Source organism: Scardinius erythrophthalmus, assembly GCF_964197995.2.
Source record: "Scardinius erythrophthalmus genome assembly, chromosome: 4".
In the NCBI taxonomy this organism is placed as follows: Eukaryota; Metazoa; Chordata; class Actinopteri; order Cypriniformes; family Leuciscidae; genus Scardinius; species Scardinius erythrophthalmus.
The window spans coordinates 7,318,385-7,339,676 of NC_138224.1; the positions used below are offsets into that span (position 1 = coordinate 7,318,385).

The 21,292-nt window shown below is 38.2% G+C and overlaps 2 protein-coding genes across 2 annotated transcripts; both read left to right on the forward strand.

The window, feature by feature from the left end:
* Positions 1-2,649: 2,649 nt before the first annotated feature.
* LOC308689037 (scavenger receptor cysteine-rich domain-containing protein DMBT1-like) lies at positions 2,650-7,176 on the forward strand (the record flags this gene model as incomplete). The annotated part of the gene is made up of 5 exons (XM_081362591.1): positions 2,650-2,683; positions 2,784-3,113; positions 3,349-3,657; positions 3,881-4,186; positions 5,640-7,176. 5 exons carry the CDS (start codon positions 2,650-2,652, stop codon positions 5,708-5,710), a joined length of 1,050 nt encoding a protein of 349 aa, XP_081218717.1. The 3' UTR covers positions 5,711-7,176.
* A 1,065-nt stretch (positions 7,177-8,241) lies between these two features.
* LOC308689038 (adhesion G protein-coupled receptor E3-like) lies at positions 8,242-20,525 on the forward strand (the record flags this gene model as incomplete). The annotated part of the gene is made up of 13 exons (XM_081362592.1): positions 8,242-8,414; positions 8,528-8,610; positions 8,703-8,794; positions 9,054-9,246; positions 9,742-9,858; positions 9,979-10,160; positions 10,253-10,432; positions 10,551-10,757; positions 10,832-11,064; positions 11,267-11,333; positions 11,419-11,510; positions 11,596-11,758; positions 20,466-20,525. 13 exons carry the CDS (start codon positions 8,242-8,244, stop codon positions 20,523-20,525), a joined length of 1,842 nt encoding a protein of 613 aa, XP_081218718.1.
* Positions 20,526-21,292: the final 767 nt, after the last annotated feature.

Sequence of the window (21,292 nt, forward strand, 5' to 3'; positions counted from 1 at the left end):
GCATCTGACAGATCCCAGTAATCATCACACACTGTTCCCCATGTTCCATTATAGAGAACCTCCACTCGTCCAGAACAAGAGTCAGTGCCATTTACCAACCTAATAAAGGCTAACATAAAAAAAAGAGTAAAGGGATCAGAAATGTTTATTTTTATTCAGTAAATGCAATATTTCCGTAGCTTTCATCCACCTTCACAGATGACTCCAGCGTCTTCAGAATGTCCACAGTTGTGTATTCCCCATCCATTTGTCCAACAGTTCTCTAGCGAGGACTCGGTGCCAGCACAATTTACATCATCCATCCATATCTGTCCTGATCCTTGTCCGAAATAAGCAACACTCTTTGCCTCTATCACACTCCCACAGCCCATCTCTCTACACACCACTGTAGCATCTGACAGATCCCAGTAATCATCACACACTGTTCCCCATATTCCATTATAGAGAACCTCCACTCGTCCAGAACAAAAGCCGATACCATTCATCAACCTCAGAAAAGCTTCGACTGGAGGTCCGTTTCCGAAATCTGGATGAATTATAAAATGTATGACAAAAACCCATAACATACGTCTTAACAATAATTGTAATCTTTCAAGAGTACCTTGAAAAAAAATGTGGTGTAGAAACAATTCACTTAGACGTTACTAGTAAATTTCACAATGAATTACATATAAAAGTTTTGAAGTAGAAAGAATATTTTTTTGACAACTTCAAAAAATCTAATTGTTTTAACTTCATACAGAGAGCAATGTTTATGTCTGCATGTTTCTTCATACCTAGCATGAGAAGGAGCCACAAGCAATTTAACATTGTGCCTGAAATAAATACAAAATTATTAATTTGACTGTTTTGCCAAATAAACAGGAAAAAGTCTGTTCTATTGTTTAAAAGTAGTTTCTGCCACAAAAATGTTTGCTAAATCCTAGATTATAACACTACCATCATCATAACATTTATTTTTTAAGAATCAAACCTATTTTATTTAGCATCTTAATAGCGGATTCAATGTATAGCCAGTTGAATAATTTAGTATTACAAAAAAAGATTGAGGGAAAGCGTTTTGGTAAACATTTGAAGCACATAAAATCAACTTTAATTACACAAATTGTCAGTATCTAATAAAAAGGCAATGATTATTAGATGTCTTTAACCTGTTAAATTGTCAGACCTTTCGGAAGCGTCTTCGTCTCCGTGATGGTGTGAGATCAAGTTGAGGATGTTTCCAGGTGATTGTATTTCTATGTGGAATCATCTGCCTTCTTGGCTCCTCCCTTCAGATGACATTACATGACAATGATGAGCATAAGAAAGAAAGCTCTTACTGTACAACAGTCCATCTTTTCAGAGTCACTGAGAACACAACCCTATTAAATGCTCAGGAGGTGGTTGATTCAATTAGCCATGAAACCAGGAGTGAATTTCTCATCTGCAATACACTGCAGAAACATGCACTGTTGGATGTAATAACAACATATGTGTTGTTTTATTTCAATGCAAATCCACTCAAACGTGTGGGAATTATTGGAAAGCTCTCCTTTGTAAATTCCCTTTCTTAAATAGCTGTGAAGAGGAGATCTATCAGTATTCAAATATCAAATATCTTGATGATATCCTTTTGATGGGTTAGTTTCATGGTATTTCCTTTACAAAGACATACAAAGCATATGGAAATTTGTTTTGGACAACTTCTATATTTGTTTGTATTTCCATGGACACCCTTGTCAACCCATCATACCAGAGAAGTTCATATGCATGAGACAAAGTACTGAACTGGAATAAGTTTACCTATTAGATGCAATAAAAACAGTTCCTTCACATTTCAGGCATGGAAAATTCTTAAAAACGCTTGGTTAAAACCACGCTCACAGAGCAAGCCAAAAAGTTAAGAGAGTCTGTAACTTATTAAGCTCATATTACATCCCTGTGTTTTTCTTAAACAAATTACATACAGTTTCCTTATGGGCTATTTGCATATTACATATGCAGAAAAAATGCACATAGTAAATTCAAATTTATATGAATCTGTTTGGATGACAGAACGCAGTCAGTACAACTGTCACACATCATCTTCACTTTTCAAACAGACTAACTCAATCCTAGATAAAGAGGAAGATCACAGACGGCCATCTAACCAGGTACTACTTTATCATCAGTGTTTTTCATGTGCTTTTGCATTCATGTGATGGGCTGTTTCAATATTTTTTGTCTTACATGTACACTGAAACTTTTAATGTTTTAGAGTAATTTTAAAAAATTACTGTCCATCATGAAATAAAAAAAAATAGATTGGTAACACTATATTTTACAGTCTCTTTGTTACAGGTTACATGTGATTGCTCCAGTAATAACAGTAAATTATGCATAATAAACTAACCCTAAACCAAACCCTAATCTTAACCATCAAGTAAATACATGTTGTTAATTAATATTTCTCAGTACTTAAATGAATAATTACACTGTAACAAGGGCACTTTAAAATAAAGTGTAACTAATAAATTTAACTGTTAACATTGCATTTGTGTGATACATTATTATTATTATTTATAGTATTACTAGATTCTTAAACATTCCGATTCTTTCATGATTTCATTCATTATTGCTGATATTTAAGAACCACATTATCTAATGTGAAATATATTTACAGCCAATATGTTGTGGTCTGTGCAACTCTTTCTGCTTCTGGGTAAGGAGACCAACAAACTGACATCAAAAATACTAAAAACATAGCCTCATTAAGAGCTAATAGACAAAATAATCTGCATCTGTAATTCTAACATGTACAGGCTGCACAACTGTCACTATCGGCAGTGACATCAGACTAGTGAATGGAGACATCTGTTCTGGACGAGTGGAGGTTCTCTATAATGGAATATGGGGAACAGTGTGTGATGATGGCTGGGATCTGTCAGATGCTGCAGTGGTGTGTAGAGAGATGGGCTGTGGGAGTGTGATAGAGGCAAAGAGTGTTGCTTATTTTGGACAAGGATCAGGACAGATATGGATGGATGATGTAAACTGCATTGGCACTGAGACTTCACTAAAGACCTGTAGGACAAGTGGATGGGGAATACACAACTGTGGACATCATGAAGATGCTGGAGTCATCTGCAACTGTGAGTTAAAAACATTTATAGTTGAAGGCAGCACAAATGTAATATTGTACTTTTTTTAAAAAAAAAAATTTTTTTTAAAGAAATGACCCAAGAGAGTTAAATAGAAGAAATCCTAAAGGTCTTTTTTCTTTCGAATGCCATATTTCATTGCTCTTTTTCAAATAAAAGAATGCAAACAAATATGTGCGGGAAAAACAAAAACTTACTTGTGTCTTTATATTATTTGTGTGGATAGTTGCTGTAAGGTTGGTGAATGGCAGTCACTCCTGTTCTGGACGAGTGGAGGTTCTCTATAATGGAACATGGGGAACAGTGTGTGATAATGGCTGGGATCTGTCAGATGCTGCAGTGGTGTGTAGACAGATGGACTGTGGGGATGTGATAGAGGCAAAGAGTAAAGCTTATTTTGGACAAGGATCAGGACAGATATGGATGGATGATGTAAACTGCACTGGCACTGAGACTTCACTAAAGAACTGTAGTACACGTGGATGGGGAAGACACAACTGTGGACATCATGAAGATGCTGGAGTCATCTGCAACTGTGAGTTAAAAACATTTATAGTTGAAGGCAGCACAAATTTAATATTGTACATTTCCTTTTTAAAGAATTGACCCAAGAGAGTTAAATAGAAGAAATCCTAAAGGTCTTTTTCTTTCGAATGCCATATGTCATTGCTCTTTTTCAAATAAAAGAATGCAAACAAATATGTGCGGGGGAAAAAAACAACTTACTTGTGTCTTTATATTATTTGTGTGGATAATAGCTGTAAGGTTGGTGAATGGCAGTCACTCCTGTTCTGGACGAGTGGAGGTTTTCCACAATAGACAGTGGGGAACAGTGTGTGATGATTACTGGGATCTGTCAGATGCTGCAGTGGTGTGTAGAGAGATGGACTGTGGGAGTGTGATAGAGGCTAAAAGAGGTCCTTATTTTGGACAAGGATCAGGACAGATATGGATGGATGATGTTAAATGTGCTGGGAATGAATCCACACTGAAAAACTGTTCATCAAATGGATGGGGAGTAAACAACTGTAGCCATCAACAAGATGCTGGAGTCATCTGCCAATGTGAGTCAAAATATTGGTGAAGTATGTAAGATTTTTTTTAATGTAAAAATACATTCTTCTAACCCAGTTTATTGTTCATTGACTACAATTAGAGAATGCCATTCATGGGTTTATCTCCCCCAAAAGTGTAAACATTGAGTCCCCTAGGCACCATCAAAACATTGAGAGCAGTCCGCTCAGGTCCGTCAATAACTTTCTAGCTCTACCTATAGCGAGAGTTTGGGGGGGGGGGGGTGTATATTGTAACAGGCTAAGGCAGAGGGCGGGACCATGGCTGACGTGTTACATGAGAAAAGACATTCAGTTTCGGGTATAAGACCGCAAGCCAAATTTTGCTGCATCTAGACTTTCAAAGATTAAACGAGTCATGAACACGTCAAAGCAAATGGGACATTGCAATATTACTCGCTAAATTGGACACTACAATGCACCCGTTCAGAAAGGCAACTGCATCAGTTTATAAGGTTTACTTTGATGTGTCCGGTGTAGACAGCCTCAAACAGTTGTGGCGCTTCATGTAAAAAAATGTGCCCAGTGGATGGGTTTATTATAAGAAAGACACTCATGTTCGCTGTAGACAGAGTGTTATTCTTCTCAATTGCTTACTCATGACACATAGCAACACAGCTAAAAGTAAAACCTGAAAAGCTAAAAGTTGAACCCTTTATTTAAAGTAGCCTATATTTACCTGTCATGACATGAATTCACAAGCACTCATAAAAGCTGTGATTGTGATGTTTGAGTTGGTGGAGGTGCAACCTGTGAAAGAGATGTTTGCAATTCCACTAGGTGCCTAGGCTCCACTAGTGTTGCAGAAACTACATTCTTTACCTTTAAATAATGTTTCATGTAAGCAATAAGGTACGAAAGGCTGTGCTGTACTGTGAATACAGTCGTGGCTGAAGGGGTCAAGCAGGCACTGTGCTTCATGTAGTGCCTAACATCGCCCTTCAGCCGTGACTGTAATCATAATACAGCACGCCTCAAGTTTCTTATTGCTTTTATAAAATGGCTAACACTCAATACAAATTTAGAAGCTAAACATTTATGCATTAATATGTTACTTTTTTAAAGTCCATCCTTCCTCCAGAAAAATAGTTCCTGCACAGTGATAGGAAACGGCAAGAGAATGAGCAGCTTTACACATTCATTTCGGCTTAATAGTATTTATTATTTTTATTAAAAGACTCATCTGCATTTATCAAGTTACTTAATGTAATGGGGTCTTAGCATGAAGTACTGGAACTGGCTGTTTAATTTTGTCAGAATTATTTGGTGCCCAAGCAGTGGATTTGTCAGATTTCGCCCCACTGACTCAGGAATTTTTATCTGTAAGGCTTGATAAGGCACAGTGGCCATTGTTTTATATACTGTGCTGGTAAATATATTCACATGTGCCCTTTGTATGCTTCAGTATTATTTATTTGTTTGTTGATTCATTGTTATTTACCAGCTGTTACTGACATCAGCAGCACCGATACAACAGTCAGACCAGAGACAACCTCAGCTGGTAATGTAGTCTGATCCCTCCGGCTCCTCTACAGCCAACCACACTCATTGCCACATTAGTTTATTTTTTAAGCATTGCTTTTTTCATTCTGATTGCTATTAATCTAAACTGTGTTTAAATATGCTATATGTACGCATATTTATGTATTAAGCTCTTTTTTTGTCTCCAATGTGTGAACAGATTGTAACAAAACAACGGCAAAAAACAATATATTATTTCAAATAACAAAATTACAGCGTGTAGACTGATTTTTATGTGAAGCGCTTGTGACGTTTCTGCTGGGAAAATCAAAAGGATGTGACGTTCACATGCGCTCTCAAGAGCCTCTTTTCCCTTTTATGGCATGAAACTAATGCTTATGTAATGTTCAATATAATGCCAGAATTTGTCATTTACTGTAAGTGTAATGTCAATATGTCATGCAAAGAAAAAGGATTAATTCAAACTATAGTCTGTCATTGTCAGATATATAGCCTATAGTGTCAAAAATACTTTATATTCAAACTATCATAACAGTGTAATTTTAGTTACCTCATCTGCCGTCATGATGCTGGTGAATTGCAGAGATTGTGCAAACATCTCCACATCACTATGATCAGATGCTTTCTTAAATGCTGTTTTCTCACCGCTGTCATTTTTGTAGTGTTTATTTTGTTATTTAGAGGAAATCGCGCAGCACGTTTACGTATTCATCTAAATGTTGCTCTCAGCAGGGTGGACGGCGTCAGAATGTTCGTTAACAGTATATTGCTGCAAATATATTTTCAACTTCTTTTTAGTTCTAAGCAAAGAATGAAAAAACTTAGGATATCAAGGCCTTGAATCATGTTCAGTCTCTTGTGCATGAAGTGCAAGCACAAGCAAAAAGTTGCTAGCTGCAGTTCACTTAACGGCCACCGGTGTCGCTATTAACAAGGGTTTTATTCTACATATAGCCCCGCTGAATTCTTGCTGACATGTAGGCCTAGTTGCTTTATGGGCCACTTCCTAATGAAGTAACATCATAACAATATTTAAGTAAGAGAGAAAACACTGACTTTGACTCACATACTGTGATCTTAACAGAATGTTCAAAATGACTAAAACATGGTACAAATGGATATGAGAACTTTCTGATATTGTTTATTTTCCATAGTTTTGTCTGACCCTATTGAATTGTCATTTGCAATTCTGCTTTGTAATTGTCTTCATGCTGATTTCTATCATTGCAGGTTTAAATAGAACTCTATGTGATGTAAGTTGAGTTTCTGCATTGTGGATATATTTAAAATATGTGATATTCTATTTATTGTTGATAGTTCTGTGCACAAAGTACATTTTGTTTGCAAAACATGATTAAAATCACAGAGTCGGTTTTATACAGTTTAAAGCTCAATTGTGATTTCAGGGTCAGACCTCTGGTGGATGTTTTCAAAATCTTCTTGAGCAGATAGAGCACATTACAGCGGAAGGGCAAGGGCTTTCTGTGACTGTAAGTCTTAAATAGAAAAAAGAATACAATAATCAAATATGTGTCGATTGATTGGCAGTTCCCTTTCGTCAGTCACTACTACATAAGTCAAGACTGACGAATGGGGATCGCTTGCGAGCCTATCTACGGTGGGCGTGTTCGGTGGGCGTGACGTTGAAAGTGAGTGCTCACACTAGGTTGCATTCCTGGTGTTTAGCCGCGGCTATCTCCTTGTGCATTTCAGCACCTCAGAGCAGTTCTGAAAGAGCTAACACGGCCTGTCTTGCGCTGGGCCGCCCTAAAGGGCCACTACATGGCAAGCACGTACTGGTCCGTACGGACAACACTGCGCCCATTGCGTACATCGCCCGCCAAGGTGGTCTATGCTCCCGCCGTACATCCCGCCGACATCTTCTCCTATGGAGTCAGAAGTAGATGAGTCAGAAGTCAGAAGTAGTAAAACATTGCCAGATGTTTTACTCCCTGACCGAGGCAACCCTCGGCACAGATGCACTGGCACACAGCTGGCCCCGTGGCCTGCGCAAGTATGTGTTTCCCTAGTGAGCCTTCTCGCACAGACACTGTGCAAAGTCAGGGAGGACAAGGAGCAGGTCTTGTTAGTTCCCAGAACTCATGCTCCTCGCGACAGCACCTACTTGGCCCATTCCTCTGAGGAAGGACCTGCTTTCTCAGAGACGGGACACTCTATGTCACCCGTGTCCAGACCTCTGGAAACTCCATGTCTGGTCCCTGGATGGGACGCGGAGGTTCTAGATGACCTACCCCAGGCGGTGGTTGACACCATCACTTCTGCTAGAGCCCCCTAAACGAGTCGACTCTATGCTCTGAAGTGGAACCTGTTCCCACCGGGAAGACCCCCGAAGATGTCCGGCCAGAGTCATGCTTTCTTTCCTGCAAGATGAGTTGGAGTGAAGACTGTCTCCCTCCACCCTCAAAGTGTATGTTGCCGCTATCGCCACACATCATGATGCAGTTGAAGGTAAGTCACTGGGAAAGCATGACCTGATCGTCAGATTCCTGAAGGGAGCGAGGAGACTGAATCCACAGAAAGGAAAGGCTGGCTCTGAGCAGAGGATGGCCCACTGGATAGTGGATGCCATCGCCTTGGTTTACGAAGCCCAAGTCGTGCCTTGCCCATTCTGGTTGCGAGCACACTCAACTAGAAGTGTTGCTTCCTCCTGGGCGCTGGCTCAATGTGCCTCGCTGACTGATATATGTAGAGCTGCGGGCTGGGCTACACCTAACAAGTTTGCTAGATTCTATAGCCTCCGTGTAGAGCCGATATCTTCCCGTTTACTCACCCCCAGTGGCCAGTAGCGCAAAGGACCCGTTCTTCGTGTGACTGACCTTCTCTGCTTAGAGCTCCTACTTTCTGCCCAACACTGCGGTCAGTCCTAAAGGCTCAAGTGGAGCGCTGGAAGGGCCAGCAGCCGTGGCGTTTTGGTAGATATCCCCATTCGTCAGTGTTGACTTACATAGTAGTGACTGACAAAGGGGAACATCTCGGTTACATATGGTAACCCTTGTTCCCCAAGGAGGGAATGGAGACGTAAGTCCCCTCACCACAGTTGCTGAGCTTCTGCTGTACGGCCGAGTCACAGGTCCAGCTCCTAAGCGGAAAAACAAGGTGCGACGCACCCTCTGCTCATTATATGCTTGCACCGCGATGCACAGCAGCTGGTGTAATTATTGCATGCCAATGTGCATTGGCTCGTTTAGTTTCACTCGAAGTAGATAGGCTCGCAAGTGATCCCCATTTGTCAGTCTTGACTTCCTTCTCCGCTCCCTCCTCGGGGAACAAGGGTTACCATATGTTACCGAGATGTTATGTCTTACTGACTCTCTTGACATTTATAGTAATTGTATTTATCTGATCAATCAATTAGGTTGTGACCAACATTTTGACTATGGCCTTCAATGCATCAGAGAACATTTTAGAGACATCATCATCATCAGCCAACCAAACTGAACTAGCCTCCTCTGGAAACCGTATGTTAAAAATCAGTGAGAAACTCGTATCTACATTGGTGAAGCCGACAAACACAAGTGACAATGTCAGTTTTATTCTTGCTGCTGTAGGTGAGTGGAGAAACAGTTATTGATGAAACTGAGATTATATATGATGTCAGGGACTTCACAGTGTATGAGCAGAGAGCAGTGGCGGATCACAGGTGGCAGACAGCAACAATGATAAATGCACCTACAGTAACTATAATTGAGTATGAGCTACCAATGTTTTAACTGAGATCAGAAAAAAACTGCCATTATCTTTTATTTTCGAAGTCAAATGTCAGTATTTTGGTGCAAATTCATCCGTCATTTGGTAGAACTGTCCTAACAAAAAACTAATCCTTAAAAATCTTTTTGTTTTGTGAATATTTGCAATCAACATTCACAAGACATTTAACAAACACTCAAATGATGCAAAACAGAAAGTCAGTGCAGTGTATGGTAATAATCAACTACAGTATTTTATTTGTCATTTGTGCAAATTGAATGACTGAATTGGTCTGTCATTAAAAAAATAGCAAATAAATTAATATAGCCCATAACTGCTTGTTTGTTTTTAATCAGAGGGACAAGTCTTCATGGTTGGGCCAAATGTCACCTTAGATAAAATCCCTCGACTTGACACAACAAATTCTTCTGTGGAGATCGATCTCATTGGGATCGCCAGGAACAACAATGACAGTATTCAAATGTTTTAATTTGATTAAACTTTTTTTTTTTTACATAGAAAGAGATGTCATACCTTTTTTTAAAGTTGTTTTAACAAAGGGTAGCATGTAAGCTTCTGTTTCTGTCACACAGGATCAGCTTCTGTGGCGTTCTTGAGCTACAACAAAATGGAGAATCTACTGAAGCCCGACTTTTTCAACACACCAAATAAAACGAATAAAACGATGATGTCCACTGTGATCTTAGCTACTCTTCCCAAAACCACCAACACTGAACTTACCAAACCAGTCAACTTCACCCTCAAACACATCAGAGTGAGAGACTGAAATGTGTTTTCGTCCAACCCTGACAACATCTAATATTCAGTGTTGTAATATTTTCTGCATGTTCTTTCTTCTTTTTGTAGGAGCTCGACCCCAATGGTTCTCTGTCCTGTGTGTACTGGAAAACCAGTGAATGGGTTGTAGATGGTTGTTCTGTTTTAAAGACCAACAGCAGCTTCACAGTGTGTTCCTGTGTTCATCTGTCGACATTCGCTCTCATCATGCAATCCCCATTAAACCCGCTCTCATTTAAAAGAGAACAAGTAAAACCTCCTTCAAAGATTGAAACGCACTAGCAGAATTCAAATGGAATCTATAGTAGTTGGTCAACATTCAAGAAATGCACAGATTTGGTACTCATACTCTGCTATGTTTTCTCAGAGCAACTCACTGCTGGAGCAGTTGAATTTGGTGTGTGTGACCGTTGGGCTGGTGTTCTTCAGTTTGGCCCTGTTGACCTTTGCCCTTTGTCAGTGGAGTCCTGGAGTGAATAATGTGGCTCGAGTCAACATCTGCATAACTCTACTGTTGGCTCACCTTCTGTTCCTGCTCACACAGCAGTTCCTGAGCCTCATACGTCCTGATCAGGTGAGAATGATAGAGCCCAACAGCTCTACACACCCTCACTGAGAACCATCATAACCGCCTCTCATGGTCTCCAGGTGCTGTGTGCCGTGATATCAGGTGTTCTGCACTTCCTCTTTCTCTCTGGCTTTGTGTGGATGTTCATTGAAGCTGTGCTGCTCTTCATCTGTGTGACGAACCTATCACGAATCAGATCCAAAAAGAGGGAGGTGCTTAGCAATGGATTCCTGTGTGTGATTGGATATACGGTTTCTCTGGTTGTGGTGAGCGTGTCTGTCGGGCTGGTTCCGGAAGGCTACGGCAGCGAACAGTGAGTTGTTGTTGTTGCTAGTTTATTTTTTAGTTAATTTGTTTTGAATGAAAATAAAGCAGCTTATGACATTTCTACTATCTGATAAAAATACATTATTACACAAGCTGTAAGAACGTCACAGACGAGATTCAAATATTAATATTTGAATAGTCAAAACTAAATTCATTCAGTTATTATAATTGTGTTTTCCTCTAAACAGCTGTTGGATTAAAATGGATAAAGGATTTATCTGGAGTTTTCTGGGTCCTGTTAGTGTCATACTAGCAGTAAGCACTTTTTTTTATTTCACATGATTTAATTTTATATTAAAGAGAAAACAAGGTGATTTTTTTTTTCTTTTCCACTTTTCAGTTCAACATGATTCTCTTCATCAGCATTATCATCAGACTGAACTCAACTCTCAAAAATCTGAACGCAGAAATTTCACAGATGAAACAAACCAAGTATCAAACATTCAGATTTGAACACTTCAGAGAAAATATAAATATATATTCAATAGTGACACGTTAACTTCTTCTTTCTCTGCAGGATTTTGGCATTTAAAACACTGGCTCAGTTTGTGGTTCTTGGTTGCTCCTGGATTCTGGGTTTCTTCATTAATGGCAGTAAAGAGCTGGAGATCCTCTTCCTGATCTTAAACTCCCAGCAGGGAACCTTCATCTTCCTGATCTATTGTATCCTAAATATTGAGGTCAGACATCACTCAATTTACTATCATATTCCATTTTAAAACTGAATATGAACGACTATACATAGTTCCCACATGACGTCACAACATACGGGCATTGCCGACCCGGCGCCATTTCTGTGGGCAGAACAATAGGAGAAGAAGCTGAAGCGAGTTAATTTCGTGATAAAAAGTGAAAATGGCGATCTCCTGCTGGGTCAATGGATGTTTAAATCGTGTCGGAGGTTCAGTTAAATTTGGATTTTACAGTATACCCGTCATTAGACTTCATGAATGTGAGAAGACTAAGCTTTTGTCAGAACAACGACGGAGGTTATGGCTGGCGAGGATAAACAGGGAAGAAACTCCCTCAAAACACGCAAGAATTTGTTGTTTTTTATTGCGAGTGTACACAAATATAAGTTAACACTTTGCAGTTTGAATTACGTCCTGTATGAACAAAATGACGAGATATTAAAAACATACAAAAACAACATTGTTTCCACTGTTCGATCGACTCTCTCACTCTCACACACACATTCCAGCATGGCAATCTCAGATTATGTCCCTAAAGAACTCGCGTATAAAGTAGTTCCGCATTACATTAATTAATTAATTTGCACGCGAGTTTTATTTATTTTCATACCGTGTATATTCATGTTCATGCACATATTTCCAGGCTCGGAATTGCTCACATGTATTAAAACTCCAAGCCAATACCAGATAATGGTACACATGATAATACTGTATCTGAGGCAAAGCTGCATAATCAGTGCTCAGTGCTTCCTTTGTTAGCGCATACGGATCCACACCATTTATGACTGAAATTTTCGCATTGTACCTCTCTCTGTCTTGTGTTAATAGAGCCTCTTTATAATCTCTGTCATTTTGTCTCTTTATGATTTTCGTAACATTATAAATGAAAAGAAATATTCGAAATTTGCTTGTAAAACTCATAGACAGTATGGTAAAACATTGTAAACACAGGGGATTCATAAATTTTGGGGCATCTCGCCCGGGGGGCGGGGTTACGTCCTGCGTCACATCTCTCATGCGGGTTCTCGTCAACCAGGGTCAGCGCGCACCAGCGGGGACCCACCCGTCAAAGTTTCTATAGATTCTATGCGAAGAGCTCTCAATGTCGTATATGCTTTCTTATGCTCGCGCTGACCGAAAACTATTGTGTTTGCCCCCTGTGGCTCAGTGGCAGAAGCTTAGGCTGTCGCGCCTGAGACCCGTGTTTGATCCCGGCTCTCGCGACAGATAAAAATTTATGCTGTTTGCTTCGGGCTCGACTTGAAAAAGGTCAAGTCGGTTAAGGTTAAGGGAAATTTTGACAAATGCTGTATATATTTCCCTATGTTGAAAACATTGCATTACAAAAAAAAAAAAACATACACACCATACACCAGTGTTAATTTCGTTGACGAATAATTTTCGTCATTATTTTCGTCAACGACATTTTTTCACAGACGAAAACGAGACGATAACTAAATAAAAACTAGTTTTGAATGACGAAAACTATGACGAAAATCTATTGACATTTTCGTCAACGAATAAAAACTAGACGAAAATGTTAGATAGTGACGATTTGGGAAGCGATCCGGTCTGATGTCCTGCGTTTGTGGTAGATGCGCATATTTGTACTGTGACGTGCTGATCTTCCCAGCGGCACACGAGTTGGCATGCGCTGCATGTCTCATCAAACGTTAAAACATGTAAACGTCTGGGAGAATGAGTAGAGCAGACATGTAGATCTGAATAAGAGTGACGACGCAAAAAAAGAGCTCTATTCGGTACGGTTTTCTGTGCGCACACACCCGACCCGCGAAGCGTGCAGCCACTCACATAGACAGCTATACAGCGCGCGAGTACGGAATTGAGCTCTCTTTCGTTTCTGAATCGACAGATACACACAACATTATGTCTAAATGTCCGTTTTGGAGAGTATTCACGTAAATAATGTGGGTTATGTCTTAAACAGTTGTGAATGTATCATATGTGCATCAGTGCAATTGGATCCGCATGTCATTCGACATGATCCGATGTCTTAAAGTGACAGTGGGTAATAAACCTAATGCGGTCTGTGTCCTTAATATTGATCAAGCAACAAAAGAAAAAGAGAAAAGCATTCACTGCTCGTTAATAGCTTTAAAATAAGGATTAATTATATTTAATTCATACAAATAAATATGTCTGTTTGAAAGAATAGAGAATGATGTATGCAAGTTATAAAGAATTCATATGCTATCATTCATTGAAAAAGAAGACTGTGTTTAGGAAAAGTGTTTTATTTAATTTTAGGACATTTTTTAAGTTACAGTAGTTAAATCTGTATCTGTATTGCACGTTCAAACTTTAAAATCATTCATATTAGCAGGTTAATGTTTTCTCTGGGAGTATATGGGTTTGGAAATTTTAGAGAAATTCTAAATGAATGCATTTCAATTTAAACCCATTATATTTTAAATCAAAATTTGCTTACATTAACATTACCTAAACATTAAGAATAAAAAAAAATACGTTTTGTATTACAGCCGTTAAATCTGTGTATGTATTGCATATTCAAACCTTAATACATAACAGACTGATAAACATTTAGTCAGGTCAACTGTCGACTAGATTTAGTCGACTAAAATCTGCTAATATTTGTTCTACTAAAACAAAACTAGACTAAGACTAAAAGACTTTAAGACTAGACTAAGACTAAAACTCTTATGATATTTAGTCGACTAAAACTAGACTAAGACTAAAAGATTTCAGGTGACTAAAATGTGACTAAAACTAAATGGTGTGTTATTCAAAAGACTAAGACTAAGACTAAATCAGAATTTGCTGTCAAAATTAACACTGCCATACACAAACAATTTACACATCATGCACACCATTAAATATATTTTTTAATTGACTTGATAACGGGTTAAGGCTAACAACGACTTATTTTTTTTACTGTGTATTTGTATTTGATTTAACTATTTCACTACCTGCATGAATGGGCTGTCCTGACTTATTGATTAATTTATTAATTTAATGTTCTATTTAGGGGTGGGAGATATTGACAAAAATGAATATCTCGATATTTTTTTCCAATAACTCAATATCGATATTCAGACGATATTTTTGCCATCCTTCAAAGAAATGTGTGCAAACTGGCAAAGAAGGTCCATTTGGTCTTTTGACTTGCTGCATTTTACCTATGTAGGCTATAAAAGAAACAATAAAGGAGCTAACTAAACAGAATCTGAGGAAGCCCCTATCTTTTTCCACTTACAAAAAAAAAAAAAAAAAAAAACGGAACTAGGCACCTTTTGCAACAGTGATTATTAAATCAAACAACAATATTGTTGATGATAAATTCAAAGTAAAAAAATATATATTTTCAAAACGCTATAAATCCATCCATTTTTTCCCCAAAACGCTATAAATCCATATAAATCCAAGTCTTTTCTCTTTTATTTTTCGTGTTTGCATTTATGAGGAAAAAACAATATTAGGCTACGTGTCAGTTCTCCATTATGGACGCGAGTGCTCTGAAAGCGGCAAAAAGACTAAAGACTTTCAAACTTTCACAGAGACCTCAAAACAAAAAGCACAAAGCCTTTCTTTAAAACGAATTTCGTTTTGTATTAATTGTATCTTAATTTTAATAAATTTTTCATTAACCAATTTCCTGGATTTACATTAAAATACAAATATAGGCTAGCAATCACAACATAAGACGCCGGTGCTTGAACTGGAGATTATCATCATGAACCAAACCGTTGCCATACTCGCCTCACAGGCCTAAAAAATGTGAAATATATTTACAGAAATCTGGTTCTAAACAAAACCATCCAAAACAAAATAAAACTATGTAGCCTAATAAATGTGCATTTCTCCGTTGCGTTCACAGCCTAGGCCTACTGCGAAGATCGCGAGTCATAGCCTATCGTCAACTTCATCTTTGCAGCCGACACAGAAATTAATAAACAATTTAAAATGTCTTATTGCATTATTTTACATATTCATAATCATTACTTTTGGTGGATCTTTGAGGCAGCTTTTTAGGTTTATGGCGTTTTGGAAAAGAGCTCTTCGCGTTTCACCAAGGCACAGCGGCCCTTCAGCACATAAGAAAAAAAGAAGAGAAAAAGCACGGACTTACTAATTACGAAACTTTGATGTGGTTGAACAGGTGAAACAGTCACAAATTCCTCTGCAACTCAAACCTTCTCAGTACGAGTTATGAAGGAAGAGAACAGCATTACAGTTTTCAGCGCGTCCTCCTCTGATTGCTGTGTTCTGACTGAAAAAGTGCGTGCAGGAGCACATGCGCAAACGGTTTGTAAAATGTCCTTTTGTAAAATGACATATGATAAAATAAAAATAATTCATATATCATTTTAAAAACGGTTTTGCGCATGTGCTTCTGCGCGCACTATTTCGAATTTACGTATGCGTTTTTGACGACGCGGGACCATGGGCTGGGCCACTCGGAGGGTGCTTCCGGGAATAGTACTGCCCTACAGTATTAAAAATCGCTACATATAATTGTTTAGAAGGTTATTGTGTGCGTTATTTGTTTTCTCTTTAAATTCTTTCAGCTCTTTTCATGTTTGGGGGGTCGGATTGTACAAATTATGAAATATTCGATATCCCAATTTTGCATATCGTCCAGACAACAATTTGGATATTATCGTCTAAACGATATATCGCCCACCTCTAGTTCTATTTATATTGACATGATTAAAATCTTGCATTAAGGCTTGTTTATTTCATAATTCCACCTGTAATAGCAGTATTGAGTCTAATTAGTCGTTACTGCTTGAATCACCTAAAGAAGAAACATGAACTGATTAACTGGAGTTTACTGGAAGTTTACTTTTCTTTTCTGCAATTCAATAGGCCTAACTTTATCGAGGTAAAAGTTTCCCCGCTGTCACCAGACGTAGGTCTAGGAGTGGAGAGAAGAGTGACAAAATCACGGTAGGACTGTGCAAACAAAGTAGGCTATCTGTCTAGCATTGCCATGTCAGTGTATTGATCTATTTTTTACAGTCTATGGTATTGATTCATTGTCCCTTCATAGTTTGTAAGAGACATTTCAGGTTGGATGTATTTAATAAACTGAGCAAAGCCTATACATGGATTTCTCGGTGACGTCATCACTGCTTGCGCACGCATCCAGGAGGCAGAAAGACCCGCGGTCTTCGTACCGGAGTAAAGGGTTTAGGCTAGTAGCATAGTGGTGGTGTTGTCTCTAAGTCAAAATACCAAGGAGTTGTTGCGTAATTTATTTACATGCAGGCCTATCTGTTGTGTTTTATCTGCTCATTTAAATTATACGTGTTGCAAGTAATTCCAAATGTAGGCAAATGGAAGAGTGGGACAGAAGGAGGAAGTTGTATGTTATATTCTTTCTATTCATAATTTGACGAGCTGCACATGACCACATAGCACGTAGTTGTATGCATCAAGGGATTTGTACGCTTTAATCATTTCTCTTGTATACACACTTGCTTGAATAAGATAATTATGGCTATATATAAGGCCATACAATTGCTGGCCACTTCTTGTCATCCACAATCCAAAGATCGTCATGTATTGCGTAGGGATCCGGCAAGATCTCACCATTGCTGAGAGTAAGTTTTATTTATTCTTTTTGCGGCGTAGTTTTTCACCTATATTTAACAGCGCTTCGTCAGAAGTACAAATACAACAGCCGTTTTTTAAATCCTATCCAATGGTTAAAAGGAAAGGAGTAAACACGGTCACTAGTAGGTTGTGACGGCTGTCAATCAAAATGTGGAGCGGTGTATTCGTTCCATGTGTTTCCTGATAATTTGGTAAATTTAAATTTAACAGAATTTATCAACTTGTTGCCTACTGTGGTTGTTTTAAATCACATCCTTTCTAAAAAATGTAATATATTCTTAATATATAAGACTAATGATCTAATTTCATGTTTTATATTTTGTTCATTGTTTATTTTGTTGGGTTTTAGTTGGAGTTGGTCAGAACTGTTAAAAAAATATATATATATATATATATATATATATATATATATATATATATATATATATGCGCATGATGCCTGCTGCCTTTGGACTTAGTGATGTTGAATTTAAATGACATGTAAAATAAAGACATGTTATGTTACATAGTGATGTAATGGTGTTTTCTGGAAGGAAAGGAACTAAAGAACAAAGATTTTTTTATCAGCTGAAAGGCAGAGTACAAATGTTTTTAGTAAACTAGATAAACATTATATAACAGTTTCAGGTTATGGTTTGGTGTTGGTGTCCCACATTGTCCCACACAAACTTATAATCGTCCCACATTTGGTTTGTTTGATGGTGGTCACCCTAATTACATTACTAACTTAGTCTAACATGATAATTCATACATACATCACAGTATGTCCGGATTTTGATTCGTAAACAGTTGGACGTTTTACATAATGTTATATTAATATGAAACACAAACAAACAGATCCAACTCTGAAATTGCAGTTTATTATTGAGTGAACAAGAAATTACAAACAATGCGAAATCTACGTTAATTACAATGTTCTTTTACAGAACTCGGCGTAACAGATAGCGGTTTTCTGCCTCCTGGATGCGCGCGCATCAGGTATTGTTTGTATACAAGAAACCCGTGTATTCATCTGTTAATATGAAACGCAACTTGGCCATTGTAACGTTAATTAAGGCTACAGCACATCTTGTACAACTTAAACCCTTGGTAGCTAGGTAACGATAAACAAACTGAAAGACCGCAATTCCTGATTTCGCTTTCGTTCACTAAACAAAGACTACGGAAATTAAACATCACCATCAAAAAACGTGTTGTAAAAAACATAACTTATTATATTTAAGACCTAAGTTCGCTAGCTAGTTCTGTGCCTGCCTGTGTGCGGTGTGGTGCGCGCTGACCCTGGTCGACGAGAACCCGCATGAGAGATGTGACGCAGGACGTAACCCCGCCCCCCGGGCGAGATGCCCCAAAATTTATGAGTCCCGTAAACACAGCAGCTTTTGCCCTCAAAGATGGCGTCTCCGGGGAGGTCACGTGACATTAATTGGCCTGTGGGAACTATGTATAGAGCTGGTAGGTCCCGCCCCTTCCGTAAAACCCCGCTGGACCTCTAGGTTGAAAAATCGTCAATGCAAGTGAATGGGAGAAAACAATTAGTTTCTGGTCCCGTTTGAATTTTGCCATGAATGTGAACATATGTTGTCTGTGAATTTTTTATGTAACTTTTCATGTTACAAGTTTGACAGTATATGGTATGATTCTTCGGCTAGCAGTGGAAAAGACATAACGAGAAAGACTACATGTCGCTTATGTGACGTCACCCCATAAAGTTGACTTACCCGTGGTTTTCGCCAACCTCAACGATTTTGTCCTCTCCCTGAAAGAAGGCGGTGAAGTGCACCAAAGACACAGCCATGTTTAGCGGGATCCGTGAGCTAGTGTCCGTGTGCTAGTGGTGTTGACGTTTTAAACGCGTCGAAAGCAGCGAGGAGTTGTAGTCCACAAAGTGCTCACACACAAAGTCTACCCGTATCAAACTTCTACACGCTAAATTGTAGCATTCTTTACACGAAAAGTTACATAAAAAATTCACAGACAACATATGTTCACATTCATGGCAAAATTCAAATGGGACCAGAAAATAATTATTTTCTCCCATTCACTTGCATTGACGATTTTTCAACCTAGAGGTCCAGCGGGGTTAGCGGAAGGGGCGGGACTTACAAGCTCTATTACAGTTGCTATTGCTCTTCCATTTCCTTTCTGTGATGGAATGTTCAAATGAGCCAAGAATCTTCAAACTGTCAAAAAATTAAAACAGACATACAGTAGAATGTCTCCAAGCTTGAAAACTATACTTCAAACTTTTAGGCCCGGCTTTCTCAAGCTGTTTTCTATTTTGTCCTCAGTAATGAGTTCAGCCACTGTACCATTCTGCTCCACAGGAAAAACATTTCACGTTCTGTCTCCAAAACAGTATATGGAAGAAAAGTAAAGCATCAGCATTTACTTCTGAAAACGAAAATCTATTCTCTAAATGGGGTCAATTGATGCTTTTTAATGTTTTCCTTTTCTTTTGTGCATGTATACGATCTGCAAAGTTACAAAGCTCATAGTATCTCACAAAACAGATTTATTCTATCTAACAGAGAACTCGAAACCTGCCTAAAACACCTCGATCGAAGTCCGGATATTACTTCCTCAAACGTCTACGTCACAATATGAAACATTAGCATAATGCCTGGCCAAAAGCAAACGCAAAGAAAGAAGGGGATGCTTTTTGAATTGTAGTGTTGTCGTCGTGTCGTGGTGTGTTTGGATGCAAAGGCAAAACCAAAACCAAAACCGCTCTGTTTGGCCTTACGAAAACAGAGGTTAAGAAGGAATCAGAAGTTAAGATTTATTTATAAAACTGAGCAGTACAAGCCAAAAGTTTGCTTGTTCAATGCACATTTTACAGAGGATAGCTTCCTGAACTTTTACAATAGTGTCTTGTATTAATTTTCTTACCTGTTTGTTATAAACAAATTCCATTTTGGTTCATGAGTTCATTAATGTCTATCTAGTTCATACTAGCAGTAATCACATTTCTTATTTCTCATGATTTTAATTTATGTTAAAGTGAACTTAAGGTGCTTAATTATTATTTTTCTACTTTTCAGTTAAACATGGTTAACTGGTTAAATTGATCTCATCTCATCTCATTCTTGCCCAGGTCCGGCAGCAGTACAGAAAGTGTTTCAGACGTCTTTGCTGTGGACTCACACAACACTGAGGACTACAGCATCATGTTTAGGAGATAAAAAGCATATTTTTACAGATTCCGCAAAATAAACAAACGTCAATATTTGCAGCTAAATGCATTATATAATAAATAAATATAAGGCAAAAAGTGTGTATTTTATTGCTTCAATATTTTAATTTCTTTTTATCAGTTATGGCGGTATTGTCAAGGTTTGAGGCTAATGGATAAGACTTCAGGAGGCAATGTTGGTCAGACATGAGCTAAAGAAGTGTCGCGGGTAGTTGAGGTAAACAGACGAAAATGAAGAGGGGGTTTCCAACGCAAAGCTTTACATACAATAGTCCAAATGACAGGCGAACAGGATGACACACACACACACACACACACACAGTGCTGTATAATGCATAATTCATCATCGATACGCAACGATATTGTTTTAAACAAAACTATTAACAAACATCTATACATTTTAAAGCAACTCATTCTCCCCTTGACAACATACACTTCCTTTTTGAACACACAGTTTATTAACAACTGCATTCTACAACTAATTAAAATTCTGAAAAATTCAGGTGGTGACATCACATTTATATTTAATCTGTATAGTGGTATTCATTTAAATTCATTTAAATTTAAAGATAAATGTTCATCATCAACTTTGTTAGCTCCATCAACTGAAATAGTCTGAAACACAAGTGCTATTTCAAAGCTTTCGGCAAAACATTTTCTGCTAAACACCAATAAATTTTACAATGATTCTCCATTTCTTCATTGGGTGATGAAATAAAACGATGGCA